The 14629-nt window shown below is 41.1% G+C and overlaps 1 protein-coding gene across 2 annotated transcripts in view; it reads left to right on the top strand.

Moving 5' to 3' along the window:
• Slc37a3 (solute carrier family 37 member 3) overlaps positions 1 to 12905 on the top strand; it is a 45970-nt gene extending 33065 nt beyond the window's left edge. For both annotated transcript variants that reach the window (XM_046434156.1, XM_058575726.1), the window contains exons 11-15: positions 1446 to 1547; positions 2120 to 2167; positions 2824 to 2975; positions 10318 to 10383; positions 11580 to 12905. In XM_046434156.1, coding sequence (XP_046290112.1) covers positions 1446 to 1547; positions 2120 to 2167; positions 2824 to 2975; positions 10318 to 10383; positions 11580 to 11672 — 461 coding nt within the window. In that variant the 3' untranslated portion in view covers positions 11673 to 12905. The remainder of the gene's footprint in view (positions 1 to 1445; positions 1548 to 2119; positions 2168 to 2823; positions 2976 to 10317; positions 10384 to 11579) is intronic.
• The last annotated feature ends 1724 nt before the right edge of the window (positions 12906 to 14629 follow it).

Genomic DNA, 14629 nt, shown 5'->3' with positions numbered 1-14629 from the left:
ATTGTGTGAGAGATTCAAGTTAGATGTGAATGTGTTCATTTTCACTGCCTCTCACCTTCTCCACCCACCCCCCCAGCCTAGGAAGCAGAAATAATACCATGGTGTGTACATTGTCAGATCCTAGAGGTAGGAACAATAGCAGAAATTTTTGTGTTTTGCAATTGCTTCATTGTGTACAACGGATTTTAATAGTGACTTTGTGCTATAGCCAACTTGAACAAGGAAGTAAACTCTTAAATAAGAAAGTTCAGTGGGTGTGACACATACATGGCTATGGCAAAAACTTAATATCACCAGATGAGGTGGCACACACCTGTAATCCCAGCAGCCTGGGAGGCTGAGTCAGGAGGATTACAGGTTCAAAGTCAGCCTCAGCAATGTAGCGAGGCCCTAAGCAACTTAGCAAGACTCTTTCTCTAAACAAAAAATCAAAAAAAGGGCTGGGGATGTGGCTCAGTTTTAAGCGCTCCTGGATTCAATTCCTGGTACCCAAAACAAAAACAGAACAGAAACCTTAGGTATATGAAAATGCATCTTCTTCCATAATCCAGAAGCTCTCTACCACAGAGCTACAACACCAGCCCTTTTTAAATTTTATTTTGAGACAGGATCTCACTAAGTTGCCCAGGGTGGCCTTGAACTTGTGATCCTCCTGCCTCAGCTTCCCCAATCATTGGGATTACAGGCCTGAACCACCACAGCCAGTTAGACCTGACCATACTTTTGTGCCTTCTGAAATTAAAATTGCCTAGATGCCGGCCATATGATGGGGGTGTACCAGGTGTTCCATATCCCCTAAAACTCAAACTGACATTTTATTTGAATATGACAGTGTTACCCAAAGGAATCACATCACCTCCTGAGCCTCCTCACCTGTTTGTTACTACTAAATCATAATTGCTGCATTTCATTTTAGTGAATTTTTTATTGGCTCTGCTAGTAGCTTGTGAAGTGTGGTCCTTCTTTGATCATCTTTTAAATTAAAAAGCTGGGGAAAAAATCAGGAAAAGCACTCACAATTTGTTTTTGTAGGGGCTGGGGATGTAGCTCAAGCGGTAGCGCGCTCGCCTGGCATGCGTGCGGCCCGGGTTCGATCCTCAGCACCACATACAAAGAAAGCTGTTGTGTCCGCCAAAAACTAAAAAATAAATATTAAAAAAAAACAAAAACAAAAAAAAAAAAAACAATTTGTTTTTGTAGGGAAAATAGTAAGTAATCATGGCTCGTTTTGATGATTTTTCTTATCTGGATGTTGGATTTGTGGTGTCCTGTCCTCATCGACCATCATGCTGATTTAAGTCAGTTTATCTTCCTAAAAGGAAATGGTGGCGTGGACTTTTGGGGAGAACTGGTGCCATTTTGGCTGGACCTGATAGTTCTAGAGAGTACAGGCAGCCGAGCTCACAGCTGAAATGGTTGTGACTAGTGTCTGTTTTTGTTTGAAGGTGGGACTTTGCAAGGCTTCATCTCTGACATCCTACAGAAGAGAGCACCAGTGTTGGCCCTTAGCCTGATCCTTGCAATTGGCTCCCTTGTTGGGTACAGTCGTGAGTATTCCTTACATTGTTTCCTAATCTCTGGGAATAATCATTTTCCTAGAGTAAGGGACCAGCCCTGGAAAGAGTCTGTGACCAGCTGAGGCATGATATGTCACCTTTGTATAGTCCCGTGAGTGCCGGGAAACGCTGACATCAGTGGTTTCATTTGTGTCGGAGGAAGCTGGCGTCTCTTGCCTGGCCGATTTGTTTAAAAGCTTGCCTGGGAGTGTGTGTGCTTGTTTGAGGGGTGGCTCCAGAGGGACAGCATTAGAGCCAATAAAACAATAAAAGGGGTGAGGTTTCAAAAGCAGGAAGATGCTGATTAGTAGACGTGGGTATGTCCTCAGTGCTGTTGTGGTGGGGAGAGCTTTTCTCTAGCTTTTAAAAGTCTCATTAACTTGGGCACCAGCAAGAGGCAGACATTACAAATAAAAGTTGGAAAAGGCCTTGAAAGAACAGTCTCTCTTTGTGGCTCTGGGAGGGATTTGTGAGGTCATAAGATTCAGGCCTTTGTGTCCTCTTTGTGGATGCCCACGTCACTGCTTTTGTAGTCACTGTGGCGTGTCTGTGTCTCCTCACAGGTTCTCCAAATAATAAGTCCATCAATGCGCTTCTGATGACGGTTACAGGTACGGCGATGGCTCGGTTCACTGTGCTGTTCTTCTTTCTCTTAATCTGATTGCTACTAAAAGCTAGTTACAGGGAACTCAAGTGATAGAAAGGTGGCTCCTTTTCTAGATTCTAGTCTCTGCTCTAACTGGCTTTCAGTCCTTTTATGACAGAAGCAGTCCCTGCTGAGGCATTTTCTAAAAATTTTGATGTTGCCCACCTTTGGGTATGACTTCAGAAAGTGGCTGGGAAGACACCACATCGGAAACCGGTTTAGTCACCTGTACTATTGACATAACTTCTTTTTTGCCTGCTGTGTTTTTCTGTGTTTGGTTAAATTTAGGTGGTCAACTGATTGAATGACACAGCTCTGCCATAATAAAATTTGACGAGCTGGTGCCATTAGTTATTAAAGCAAATGTCACATGATTTGCTACATGTTTCCTTTCTGTGTATTTTGTATCAATACATCAGAGTGTGACACAACTCAAGAACATCCCAGAGGAGTGGATGTTAACAGTTTGAATATGATACGATCTGGGACTTTCCTTTTTCTTTCCATTCCTCTTTAACCTACTAATTACAGTGTCAGAATGATATTTTGCCCTATCCAATGGCTTGCTAGTGTTGATATGAATCATGTTTTCATAAGAACCTGTTCTGTTTTTGACTGCAGGGTTTTTTATTGGTGGACCTTCTAACATGATCAGCTCAGCTATTTCAGCGGACCTGGGTCGCCAAGAGCTGATCCAAGGGAGCAGTGAGGCTTTAGCAACGGTCACAGGAATTGTTGACGGAACTGGGAGCATTGGAGCTGCTGTGGGCCAGGTGAGAGAACAGAGATGGGTTGGGATTAAATGCTAAATCTTTCATGGCGAGTGGAAAAGTGCCACTGTCTGGGCCACAGTAGGTGGCACTCTCGTGCTGTGGAATACTTGCTACGCCGAAAGCCTTAGGTTTTCATCTCCTCTGTGGCCCAGCTGTTGTGAACTGATGCGGAAGGTCCTCTGCCTTTCTTAGTTTCTTCTTTCCATTTTTACCTGCAGATTCTTCCTGTCTGCAAATAAACTAAGACTTCTTAAAATTGATCCTTCTGCCCCAGTCCACCGCCCCCTTCTTCCCAGGCCAAACTTGGCGCTCCAAGTGGGGATGGTGTGAGACGCATGCATCTATTATCCCCATCTGCATACAGACCCCATTTTTCTCCTCTTTTTAGTGTCTCTCTTCCAAAAGCATATGTGTCCCTGTACATCCGTTCTTTACATGTGTCCCTGTCACATGGGACCCTGGACTCTGCAACTGCCTCTGAGGCACATTGTTTCCTGCATGCCCAGAGACCTGAATATTTCAGAGCGTGGTCCATAAGTGTCTTGTATCAGAATCATCTGGGATTCAGACACAGGGCTTACTGCAGGCTCCCTGTGGTGGGCCTAGGGCCTGTGTTTCCCTAGGCCTTTGTGGTGATTCTTATACAGTCTGACATTAGAGAGCCGTAAGCTACGATTGGCTTACCATATGTAGTCAGAACTATTCAAATTGCCCCTTTTTGCTTAAATTCAGGCTTTCTTTCAGGAAGAGATATGTCATGAAACATACCTCTCATGGGATATGGTAATTTTACAAAAATATGGATTTGGGACTTGTCTCCATGGGTGAAATAGTTGAACCCATGGAAGTGGATGAGACATTTACTGGGGAAAGAGAATGCAGGTGGATCCTCAGAGAATGCCCAGTGTCACATGCAGTCAAGGGAATAGCATTTGAGTAGGCATTGGTCAATAGGCCATAGATGTGGAAAGGTCAGGAGTAGCACTGAAGGACCGAGCTTCTTAGTGTGGACATTTAGAAGGTCACTAATAGCTTGGAAGTTTGCTAGCTTGCCTACTTTGGGGGCAGTGAGTTTCTGATTGCTGGTGGTAAATTGAGAAAGTGGGTATAGAGGTAAATCATCTTACTGCTTGTTACCTTCCAGCCATGAAGTGTAGCTTATTGTTGACCTCCCTCTTGCCCACAAAGGTGGCATTTTGGCTTGTATTCTTCTGTAGCCCCCATACCTAGCTGGTGCGTGGCACACACAATAGACTTATGGTATTTGCTAAGTTATCAAAGAAGGAATGCATGATGCAGTTGGCAAATTGCGTGCTCAGCATATTTGGTTATAAGACTAGAAGGGGAAAAACCTTAGCAAGGTTTGGAGAATTATGTGATCATACTTTGGAGTAGAAATTTTAAAATGTTATTGGTTATCAGGTCAGACATCTAAATTTTTAGGATAAAGAATGACTGTATTGGGCTTCCTTTTCCCAATATACTTCCTCACTGATGTGTTCTTCATTAATTAAATAGGTGAATTGTAATTGCATTTCAGGGAGTATACTTTTATTTAGAATATCTCACCTGCCAATGTTGAGATCCCTAACTGGACTGGGTCAGCATTAGACTGACCTCCATGGTCATGGAAGCATATCAGGAGTGAATCATAGTTAGCTGTGCTCATTCCTTCTCTGTGTTGTGTGTGTGTGTGTGTGTGTGTGTTGCTGGGGATTGAACCCAGGGCCTTATGCGTGAGAGGCAAGCACTGTACCTTAGCCTCCTTCCTCCATGTTGATTTCCAAAGGATGTCCCATTGCCTGAAATCACAAACTCTAGGACTTCAGATTCAAACTCTCTTAGCCTATCCCTCAGCCATTCCCCTGACTGCCCTGAGTAATATGGTTGCTGCCCCTTCTTCTATCTTCTCAAGAAAATAATTCATTGTTTACTCTTTCTGGTTGCCATAGCAGTGGATGCATACCTCCAGCAGAGCACTCAGCTTCGTGCGTCCACCTTTACTGTTTGTCCATCTGTCCTCTGCACCAGGCTCTGTATTCCTGGGAACAAGGACTGTGTTTCATCCGTCTTTGTGTTTCCAGTGCTTAGCACCATTTGGACACATAACTGGGGCTCAGTAAGATAAAGTTGTAGTACATGCCCAAGGGAAATGAGAACAGATATCCACATTAAAACGTGTACATAAACGTTCATAAGCTTCATTATTCATAGAAGCTAAAAAGGAGAAACAACCCAAATGTCTATCAGCTGATGAATGGATAAACAGCAGTTAGAAAAGAATGATAGGTGAACCTCAAAAATATTATGCTGAGTCAGGCATAGTGGTGCATGCCTGTAGTCCCAGAGTCTCGGAAGGCTGAGGCAGGAGGATTGCAAGTTTGAGGCCAGCCTCAGCAACTTAGAAAGGCCCTAAGTGACTTAATGAGAATGTCTTAAAATACAAAATTAAAAGGGCTGGGATGTGGCTCAGTGGTTAAGTGCTCCTGGGTTCAATCCCCAGTACCAAAAAAAACCCCATATATATATTATGCTGATAGGGCCAGGAATGTAGCTTAGTAGTAGAGCACTTGCCTAGCATGCATGAGATTTTGGGTTCAATATCCAGTACTGAAAAAGAAAAGTGTGTCTGTCTGTCTTGTCTGTCTATCTATCTATATTTGTTATATTCATATGAGATGTCCATAATAGACAACTCTATTGGGAAAAAAATTGGGTTGAGGGTTGTGTTGGTCTGGGTGGGATGGGGGAATGACTACTGATGGGTAAAAGTTTTTTTAGGGCTGATGATAATGTCGAAAAATTACATTTAGGCAAGATTGTACAACTCTGAAGATACACTAGAAACCGTTTAGTTTCACACTTTTAAAAGGTGAACTTTATGTTATGTAAATTACTTATTGATTATGCTGTTTTAAAAAAAGATAAATTTGCTGGGCATGGTGGCTCATGCCTGTAATCCCAGTTTCTCTGGGAGGATGAGGCAAGTTTGAGGCCACCTTGGCAACTTAGTGAGATCCTGTCTCAAAATGAAAAGGGCAGGGAATGTAGCTCAGTGTAGGGTACCCCTGGGGCCCATCCCTAGTACCTACCCACCCCACACAAAAGTTGTAGTCAGAGTGTTCAGATAGCCACTATGCTTCCTTTCGCAGGTGATTAAGCCTCTACTTTTTTGCTTTACATGTTGTAATCTAGGCTAATTGTTCTGCTTTAATTTTCCCACTTATAAAATTTAAGCAGTGTGTGATAAAAGCACACAGGTGACCCTCAAGTCTATGGTCAATCAATTTTTGACAAGGGTTCCAAGACAATTCAATGAGGGAAAGGATGATCTCTTCAACAAATGGTATTGGGAAAACTGGATATCCTCTTGCAAAAGAGTGAAGTTGGATACTTACTTTGTCCTGTACAAATGTTAACTCAAAATGGATTAAAGACCAACCTTAAGAGCTAAGGTTGTAAAACTCTTAGAAGGAAACACAGGGACAAATTTTCATGACAAGTATATACAGAATATTCTCAACATTCTTATTCATTAGGAAAATGCAAATCAAAAATACAGGGAGATATTTACCTATGACATGATTCTACATTTAGAATACCCAAAAATCTCCACCAGAAAACTCCTAGAACTCATAAACGAATTCAGCAAAGTAGCAGGATATAAAATTAACACCTGTAAATCAGTTGCATTTCTATTCACCAACAATGAATCAGCTGAAAGAGAAATTAGGAACAAAATCCCATTACAACAGCCTCCAAAACAAAACAAAACAAAAAAATCCCAAAAACCAAACCACAACAAAACTTGGAAATCAATATAACAAAAAGGTAAAAAACTTCTACAATGAAAACTACAGAACACTAAAGAAAGAAATTAAAGAAGACCTTAGAAGATGGAAAGATCTCCTAGAATCATGGATAGACAGAACTAATATTGTCAAAATGGCCATACTACCAAAAAAAAAAAAAAGGCACTATACAGACTTAATGCAATTCCTATTAAAATTCCAATGATATTCTTCATAGAAATAGAAAAAGCAGTCATGAAATTCATTTGTAAAAACAAGAGTCCCAGAATAATCAAAGCAGTACTTAGTAAGAAAAGAAAAGTAGGAAGCATCATAATACCAGACCTTAAATTATACTACAGAGCTATCGTAAGAAAAACAGCATGGTATTGGCACCAAAACAGACATGAAGACCAATGGAACAGAATAGAAGACACAAAGACAAACCCACATAAATATAGTTATCTCATACTAGACAAGAGGCACCATAAACCTACATTGGAGAAAAGATAGCCTCTTCAACAAATGGTGTTGGGAAAACTGGAAATCCATGTGTAGCATAATAAAATTTAACCACTATCTCGTCCTGCACAAAAGTTAAAATAGATCAAGGATCTAGGCATTAGACCAGAGACCCAGTAGGCCCATCCAACTTTCCAGCATTTTGGTTTAGGAACTGACTTCCTCAACAAGATGTCTGAAGCACAAGAAGTAAAATCAAGAATCAATAAATGGGATATCAAACTAAAGCTTCTTCACAGCAAAGGAAACAAAAATGTGAACAGAGAGCCTAAAGGATAGGAGAAAATCTTTGCAACCTGCACTTTAGATACAGCATTAATCTCCAGAATATATAAAGAACCCATAAAACTTAACACCCAAACCAAATCCCAATCAATAAATGGGCAAAGGAACCAAACAGGAACTTCACAGAAGAAAAAATATGAATAGGCAAAACATATATGAAAAAATGTTCAACATCTCTAGTAATTAGAGAAATGCAAATTAAACCACACTGAGATTCCATCTCACTACAGTCAGATGGCAATTATCAAAAATGTAAGTAACAATGTTGGTGAGGATGTGGGGGGAAAGGTTCACTTGTACATTTGTAGTGGGACTACAAATTGGTGCACCCACTCTGGAAAGTAGTATGGAGATTCCTCAGAAAACTTAGAATAGAACCATCATTTGACCCAGTCAGCCCACTCCTTGGATATACCCAGAGGACTTGAAATCAGCATGCTTTAGTGACACAGCCCCATCAACGTTTCTAGCAGCTCAAATCATCATAACTAAGCTATGGAACTAACCTTGGTGCCCTTCAACAGATGAATGGATAAAGAAAATGTGTTCTATATACACAATGAAATATTACTCAGGCTGGATATGGTGGTGCATGCCTGTAATCCCAGTGGCTTGGGAGGTTGAGTCAGGAGGATCGCTAGTTCAAAGGCAGCCTCAGCAAAAGTGAGGTACTAAGCAACTCAGTGAGGCCCTGTATTAAATACAATACGAAATAGGGCTAGAGGTGTGGCTCAGTGATTGAATGCCCCTGAGTTCAATCCCTGGTACCAAAAAAAAAAAAAAAAAAAAGAAATATTAGCCATAAAAAGTGACTTTATGGCATTTGCTGGTAAGTGGATGGAACTGGAGACTACCTTGCTAAGTGAAATAAGCCAGTCCCCCAAATCCAAAGGCCAAATGTCTGATATGCGGATGCTAATTTACAACAAGGGGGCAGGGAATACAAGTTCATTGGATTAGGCAAAGGAGGATTAGACAGGAAGGGAAGGGGGATGGGAATAGGAAAGACAATAGAAGGAACTGGACATGACTTTCCTATGTTCTTATATGTATACATGACCGTGAAACTCCACATCATGTACAACCACAAGAATGGGAAGTTATACTCCATTTATGTCTAATATGTCAAAATACATTCCACTGTCATCACTGTCATGTATATCTAAAAAAAAAAAAAATGCAAAGAAAAGAAAAAACAGGGAGAGAGCCAGATGTGGTTCGCACACCTGTAATCCTATCTACTTGGGAGGCTGAGGTGGAAGGATTACAAGTTCCAGGCCAGCCTCAGCAACTTAATGAGGCCTCAGCAACTTAGACCCTGTCTCAAAATAAAAAATAAAAAAAAGCTTAGTGGAAAAGCACCCCTGGATTCAATCCCCAGTACAAAAGCAACAGCAAAAATAACAATAAAACCCAGGGATGCAACTTCATGCCTTGTGGGAAGCTGTAATCAGAAAACTATGAAATAGCAAATGTTGGTGAGCATGTGGAGAAATCAGAGCCATGCATTGCTGGTGGGAATGTAAAAAAATAATTAATAAATATGGAATTATTATAAGATCAAGCAATTCTACTCCTCAGTATTTCCCCCCAAAATTAAACACAGGCACTCTGGTGTTTGTATGCCAGCTCATGTTCGTTGTATCATCATTCCTGATAGCTAAAGGGTGGGAACAGTCAAGGTATCTAACAGATGAGTGGATAAATAAAATGTGGCGTATCTATACAGTGGAATGTTCTTCACCATAAAAGGAATAAAGTTCTGATACATGCTTACAACACCGTTGGACCTTGAAAATGCTGTGCTAGATGAAGTGAGCCATACAGAAAAGGACAGACATCTACAGTTAGGGAAATTCCTGGAGTCAGAAGGAGGCCATGAGGAATTACTTCTTAACAGGTACAAAATTTCTATTGGGTGATGAAACTTTTGGTAAAAGTGGTCATGATTGCACAACATTGTGAATGTAACTGATGCCACTGTCGCGTATACTCAGAAGTGGTTAAATCGACAACTCTCTTTTTTTTTTTTTTTTGGCACCTGGGATTGAGCTCAGGGGCACTCGACCACTGAGCCCCATCCAGCCCATTTTATTTAAAGACAGGGTCTCACTGATTAGTTTAGCACCTTGCTTTTGCTGAGGCTGGCTTTGAATTTGTAATCATCCTGCCTCAGCCTCCTCAGCCACTGGGATTACAGGTGTGCACCACCATGGCTGGCCTAAAACAGCAACTTTTATGTTAGATCCATTTTGTTGTAATCAAAAAAGAATGAATTAAATGCTATGAGAATCTTTAGTAATTGAATGTGAAATAAAAGAATATGCAGTAGAGTGTCGAGGAAGAGCAGCAGTCCTGTGTGAATGGCGGAGCTGAAAAGTGAGCAGCTCATGTAGAAGACAAAGCATTCTGAAAGCATGGATTGTTCCTTTCATTGGAAGACAGAATGCTTGAGTGAGAGTGGTTTGAGGATGTTCATCTTCCTCTCTGAATAGCAGAGTGAATAAAAATAAACCTGAATGTAACATCTTTTATACAGTTTTTGTATTTGCACCCTGAAAACTTACAGAATGAACCATTAATAAAGCTTAAATGGGAACATGTCTGTGGAAGGGCTTTGTAAATGGGCATACAAACCCTAACTCCCTTCTTATTTTCTAAGATAGCTGTTTAGTCTACTTTTTAGCTACTTCATTTATTAATTTATTAAGAATTATACTGTAATTTATTTCTCTTCCTTTTAGTATTTGGTGTCTTTAATCCAGGACAACTTAGGATGGATGTGGGTTTTCTACTTTTTCATTCTCATGGTAAGTGTATGCCTTTTTTTTTTTTTTTTTTTTTTCATAAACTTGTCATTTTTCTTAGTAATTTTGTTTAGAGTATTTATTTAAGTCACTTTTTGAGAAATAGCAAAATTTCTGATTGCTTTTAAAGACCCTTTTGTGAAAAGTAATGTTTTATTAGTCAAAAATACACATTCTTATCTCAAGGAGGAAAAGGGTCCTCAATTTATCCTTGATCTGAGTCTAATGAGTATTGCCATTTATAACTCCAGAAGAACAACAAGGGACTTACTTAAGATCTGCCAACCGTTAATCAGTGCACTCTTCTGGGTTGTTCTCTATCTGCTAAAATGTAATTTGAGATTTCTGAAGGAAATTACAGTGTGTGCCAAGCAACATAGAGTTAAAAAAAGAAGCATTGATCTGATTAACACTGTCCTGTGTGCAGGTTCTGAATGATGAACATCTCTGGAGGAAATAGTAGTTACACCTTAGACACTCTTGGCTGGGATTTTGTACTCTCTGGGAAACAGCCAATGTGAAATAAGGCCTTGTGCTTTTAAAGTGATGAATAGGCGTGTTACTCACTCTGCCACACTATTGGTGGAACAGTGCACAAGCCAGATCTACTTGAGAGTCTGGTGGTGGCCTTGTCTTCCAAGGATGCCTGTAGTGTCCTGTCCCTAGATCTGGGCCATCCTGATTGGAGGCATCCTTAGCCACCCTAGGACCTGGGGTTGTCTTCTTGTCTGGCCCAAGGAGCCCTGGGATCGGCAACCCCAGGAAGCCTCTGGAGCTCTCTTTTAGTTACCTCCTGGCTTCTGGAGACGGAGCCATATGACTGGTTCCATCCTTGGCCTCCCTGCTAAGTCAAGGGAAGTAGCTTCTGGAGAACCTGCTGGTGTGGTCATGCTGTTGTAGAAAAACAATTTCCATCTATGAAACCCTGCTTTTTGCTGGGGCTGCAGCAAGAGTGTTTTGCTCTACCTAATGGAAATCCTTCACTTAAGTTATTTTTTGATAGCTAATATGTCATTTAGTATGTTGTGATATTAACCGTAATTTTCAGAAGTCATTTTCTAATTCACTGAAGATTAAAAGTATCTTTCTAAATAATCAAAACGAATGTAATTGTTCAGACCCATTGTTTATGTCCAAAACATGATGCTCTAACTGAAGTAAGTTGTCACTGCATATTTAATACTTTCTTCTCTTCACAGACTAGTTGTACAATTCTGTTTATCTCACCATTAATAGTGAGGGAAATAATCTCTCTTGTGCAAAGGAGACAAGCTCACATATTGAGTGAGTGACTGTGCTCACAAGAAAAAAAGAACAGTGGGAGACACGAGACTATAAGATCTTTTAATTCACTACATTTGGGGTTGTCTAAGAGCGCCAACATAACCTCGGCTTACCAGACCTCTTTCAACACTGCCAGCCACCCTGGACACTGGCCAGGAGTGAAGACTGCATTACTTTTCTACACTATAGGAATTACTATTGATGATTTTTATGGTTGTTTCATGAATGTACTGGATGGCGGATGAATCTACCGGCATCCCTTTTGGCCCCTTGAGGTTTATGCCTTTAACCCTGGTATCATATTGGCCTTGGACCCTGTACTGCAGCCTCAAGAACTGATGAACAGGAGAGAGCTGTGCATGGTTTGCATGGATAATGAATAAAAAGGATCATTGCATTTTGCTTTGGTAACGAGTTTGCAGAGAGTGCTCACCTCTGAAGCATCAAAGCTTGAAAAAGAGCTCCTGCAGGGTTGAGCTGCAAACCCATCATGGACTAAGAACACCTCTACCAGCTGAGCTGGGAAAGATGGCGCCACGTGCTTGTTGGCTCCGGCACTGTCTCAGAGTCGTTGTCGTTTGCTAAAGAAGCAGACTATCTCCCAATTATTGTCAACTTGTTCTGCCTCTTCACTCACAATTAGCTTTGACAACTGGAGGCCTTTTGTGATTTTGAGGACAATCAGGCACATTAGTTATCTTGAACATTCCATTGTGTAGCTCTCAACCCCAGATTTGCTGTCTGGGAACTTCAGGGCCCTCTGGGAAGCGAATCTGCTCAGCCCTGTTTTTGGAGGATTGATCTCTGTCACTACTAGGTTCCTGGAGTTCCCTCAGCAGAAGACAGAATTAGAGGAAAATCCTGGAAGTGTTCCAGAAGTGTGAAGAGCCTGGTGTTGACTCACGTTGATGGGTTTCTAGGTCTGAGGGGTGTTGTCTTTAGAAGAAGGTAGTGTATGTGTTCAAGGCTGTGAATTCTATATTAATCGGTGTTTTAAGGTCACTATATGTATTTTAAATTATGTAAACAAACTAGGAGGAAAATGTGCAATTTTGAGGGATACCTAATTTGCTTTGAATTAGCAAATATTTTTCAATCTCTTGCTTTATACTTCAAAATGTGTGTGATGAACTTGATGATATTTAATCATGTGGATTTTTGATCACTTTATTGCTTGTTTACTGACATAAAAGGAAAATACAAAACACAGGAAGGAGAAATAAACCAACTTTTGTAGTAAATGTCTATCCATTTAGTTATTTAAGTCTCTTCCATGAGCTCTGTGTATTTTATTTTCTCTTTCTCTCTCTCTCTCCCACCCCTCCCCTCTCTCCCTCTCCCCTTTCCCTCTCCTCTCCCCTCTCTCCCTCTCCCCCTTTCTTTAATTGAACCCAAGGCCTTGTGCATAGTCATCAGCCACTGTACCCTGAGCTACCTCCCCAGCTCAGCTCTGTGCCTTAAGTGTCCTGGTACTGAGTGGCACTGGTGTGCAGGTGCTGATCCTCCAGCCTTGCCGGGTCTTGGATGCCCGCTATGTGCTGGATCCCAGTCTCGGATGCCCCCTATGTGCTGGTGGGCCTAATTCCCCTCAGGCTCTGTGAACACTTGCCCTCTCACTCTCTGGAAGACAACTTATTCTGGATAAGTTGCCTAGTTGTAATTTAGGGACTGTCCAGATGAACCTGTTATTTTCATAGACCCTTTTACTCACATTTAACTCTGAGAGTTTCTTTTTCTCCCCAGCTCCTCAGCAGCAGGGTTTTATCTTTGTGTCCTGATGCCAGCCAGTGTTTTCTTACCCAGTTTAACTTTAGGTGGGTGAGTGTTCTTTGACCTGTCTGTGGCCCCCTGAGCTGTACCTGAAATGGCATTATAAATAAAATAAATGCTCAGCTTTGGAAGAAATGATGTATTGCCCTAGGGGTGTAGTTCCTTGTTGTTCTAGTTCTGCCAATCTGGGTGAGCATTCACTTTAAGAAATGCCTAAGAGTTAACTTCATTCTCTTATTATTATTATTTTTTTCCCTGGGAGAAAAGGCCATAGTGAATAATTTGAAAAAATGTAAAGCACAGTAGGAAATTTTTACACACTAAGATAAAGGATTGTTGGATGTGGGAAAAAAAATTCCAAGTTTCTCATGTTCTGGAAGTAAAAATGATAATTTAGATTTTTTTTTTTTTTTAACAGTGCTGGGGATTGAGCCTGGGATACTCTATCACTGAGCTAACCTCCTAGCCCTTTTTAACTTTTTATTTTGAGATAGGGTCTTGCCAAGTTGGTAAGGCTAGCCTCAAATTTGTGATCTTCCTGCCCTAGCTTCCTGAATATCTGGGATTACCAGTGGCCCACTGTACCTGGGAAAAATTCTTTAATTAAATTTTAAGTTGGGCAGTGTCCCATGCCTGTAATCCCAGCAGTCAGCAATGTGGGAGCTAAAACAGGAGGATTGTAAATTCAAGGCCAACCTTAGCAATTTAGTAACACCCTGTCTCAAAAATAAAGTGGGCACTGTGGCGCACTCCCATAATCCCAGTGGTTCAGGAGGCTACAGCAGGAGGATCCCACATTTAAAGCCATCCTCAGCAATTTAGTGAGACCCTGTTTCAAAAAAAAACAAAAAGGGGTAGGGATGTGGCTCAGTGGTTAAGCCCCCAAGGGTTCAATCCCTGATACCCGCCCTCCAAAATAAAAAGGAATGGGGATATGGCTCTACGGTTGAGTGCCTAGCATGTGCAAGGCCTTTGATTCAACATCCAACACCACACCAACACACACACACACACACAGTAAAATACTATTTAAAAAAAAAGAAAGGTCAGAAGGGAGAGAAATGGTCTTAACTTCTCTACCCGAGGCTCGTCTCCTGTCTACATAGGCTACTCTGCCAGTTGCCTGCATTAGTAGTTTTCATCATAAATCCTTTTAAGAATCTGAAAGCCACTTACCTTCTCCCCAGATCAAAAC

The sequence above is a fragment of the Marmota monax genome, unplaced genomic scaffold (genome assembly GCF_021218885.2).
Source record: "Marmota monax isolate L192 unplaced genomic scaffold, Marmota_monax_Labrador192_F-V1.1 WCK01_AAM20220418_F8-fsc00122, whole genome shotgun sequence".
In the NCBI taxonomy this organism is placed as follows: Eukaryota; Metazoa; Chordata; class Mammalia; order Rodentia; family Sciuridae; genus Marmota; species Marmota monax.
Note: the sequence above shows the minus strand (reverse complement) of the source record. Positions and strands in the feature narration are given on the sequence as shown.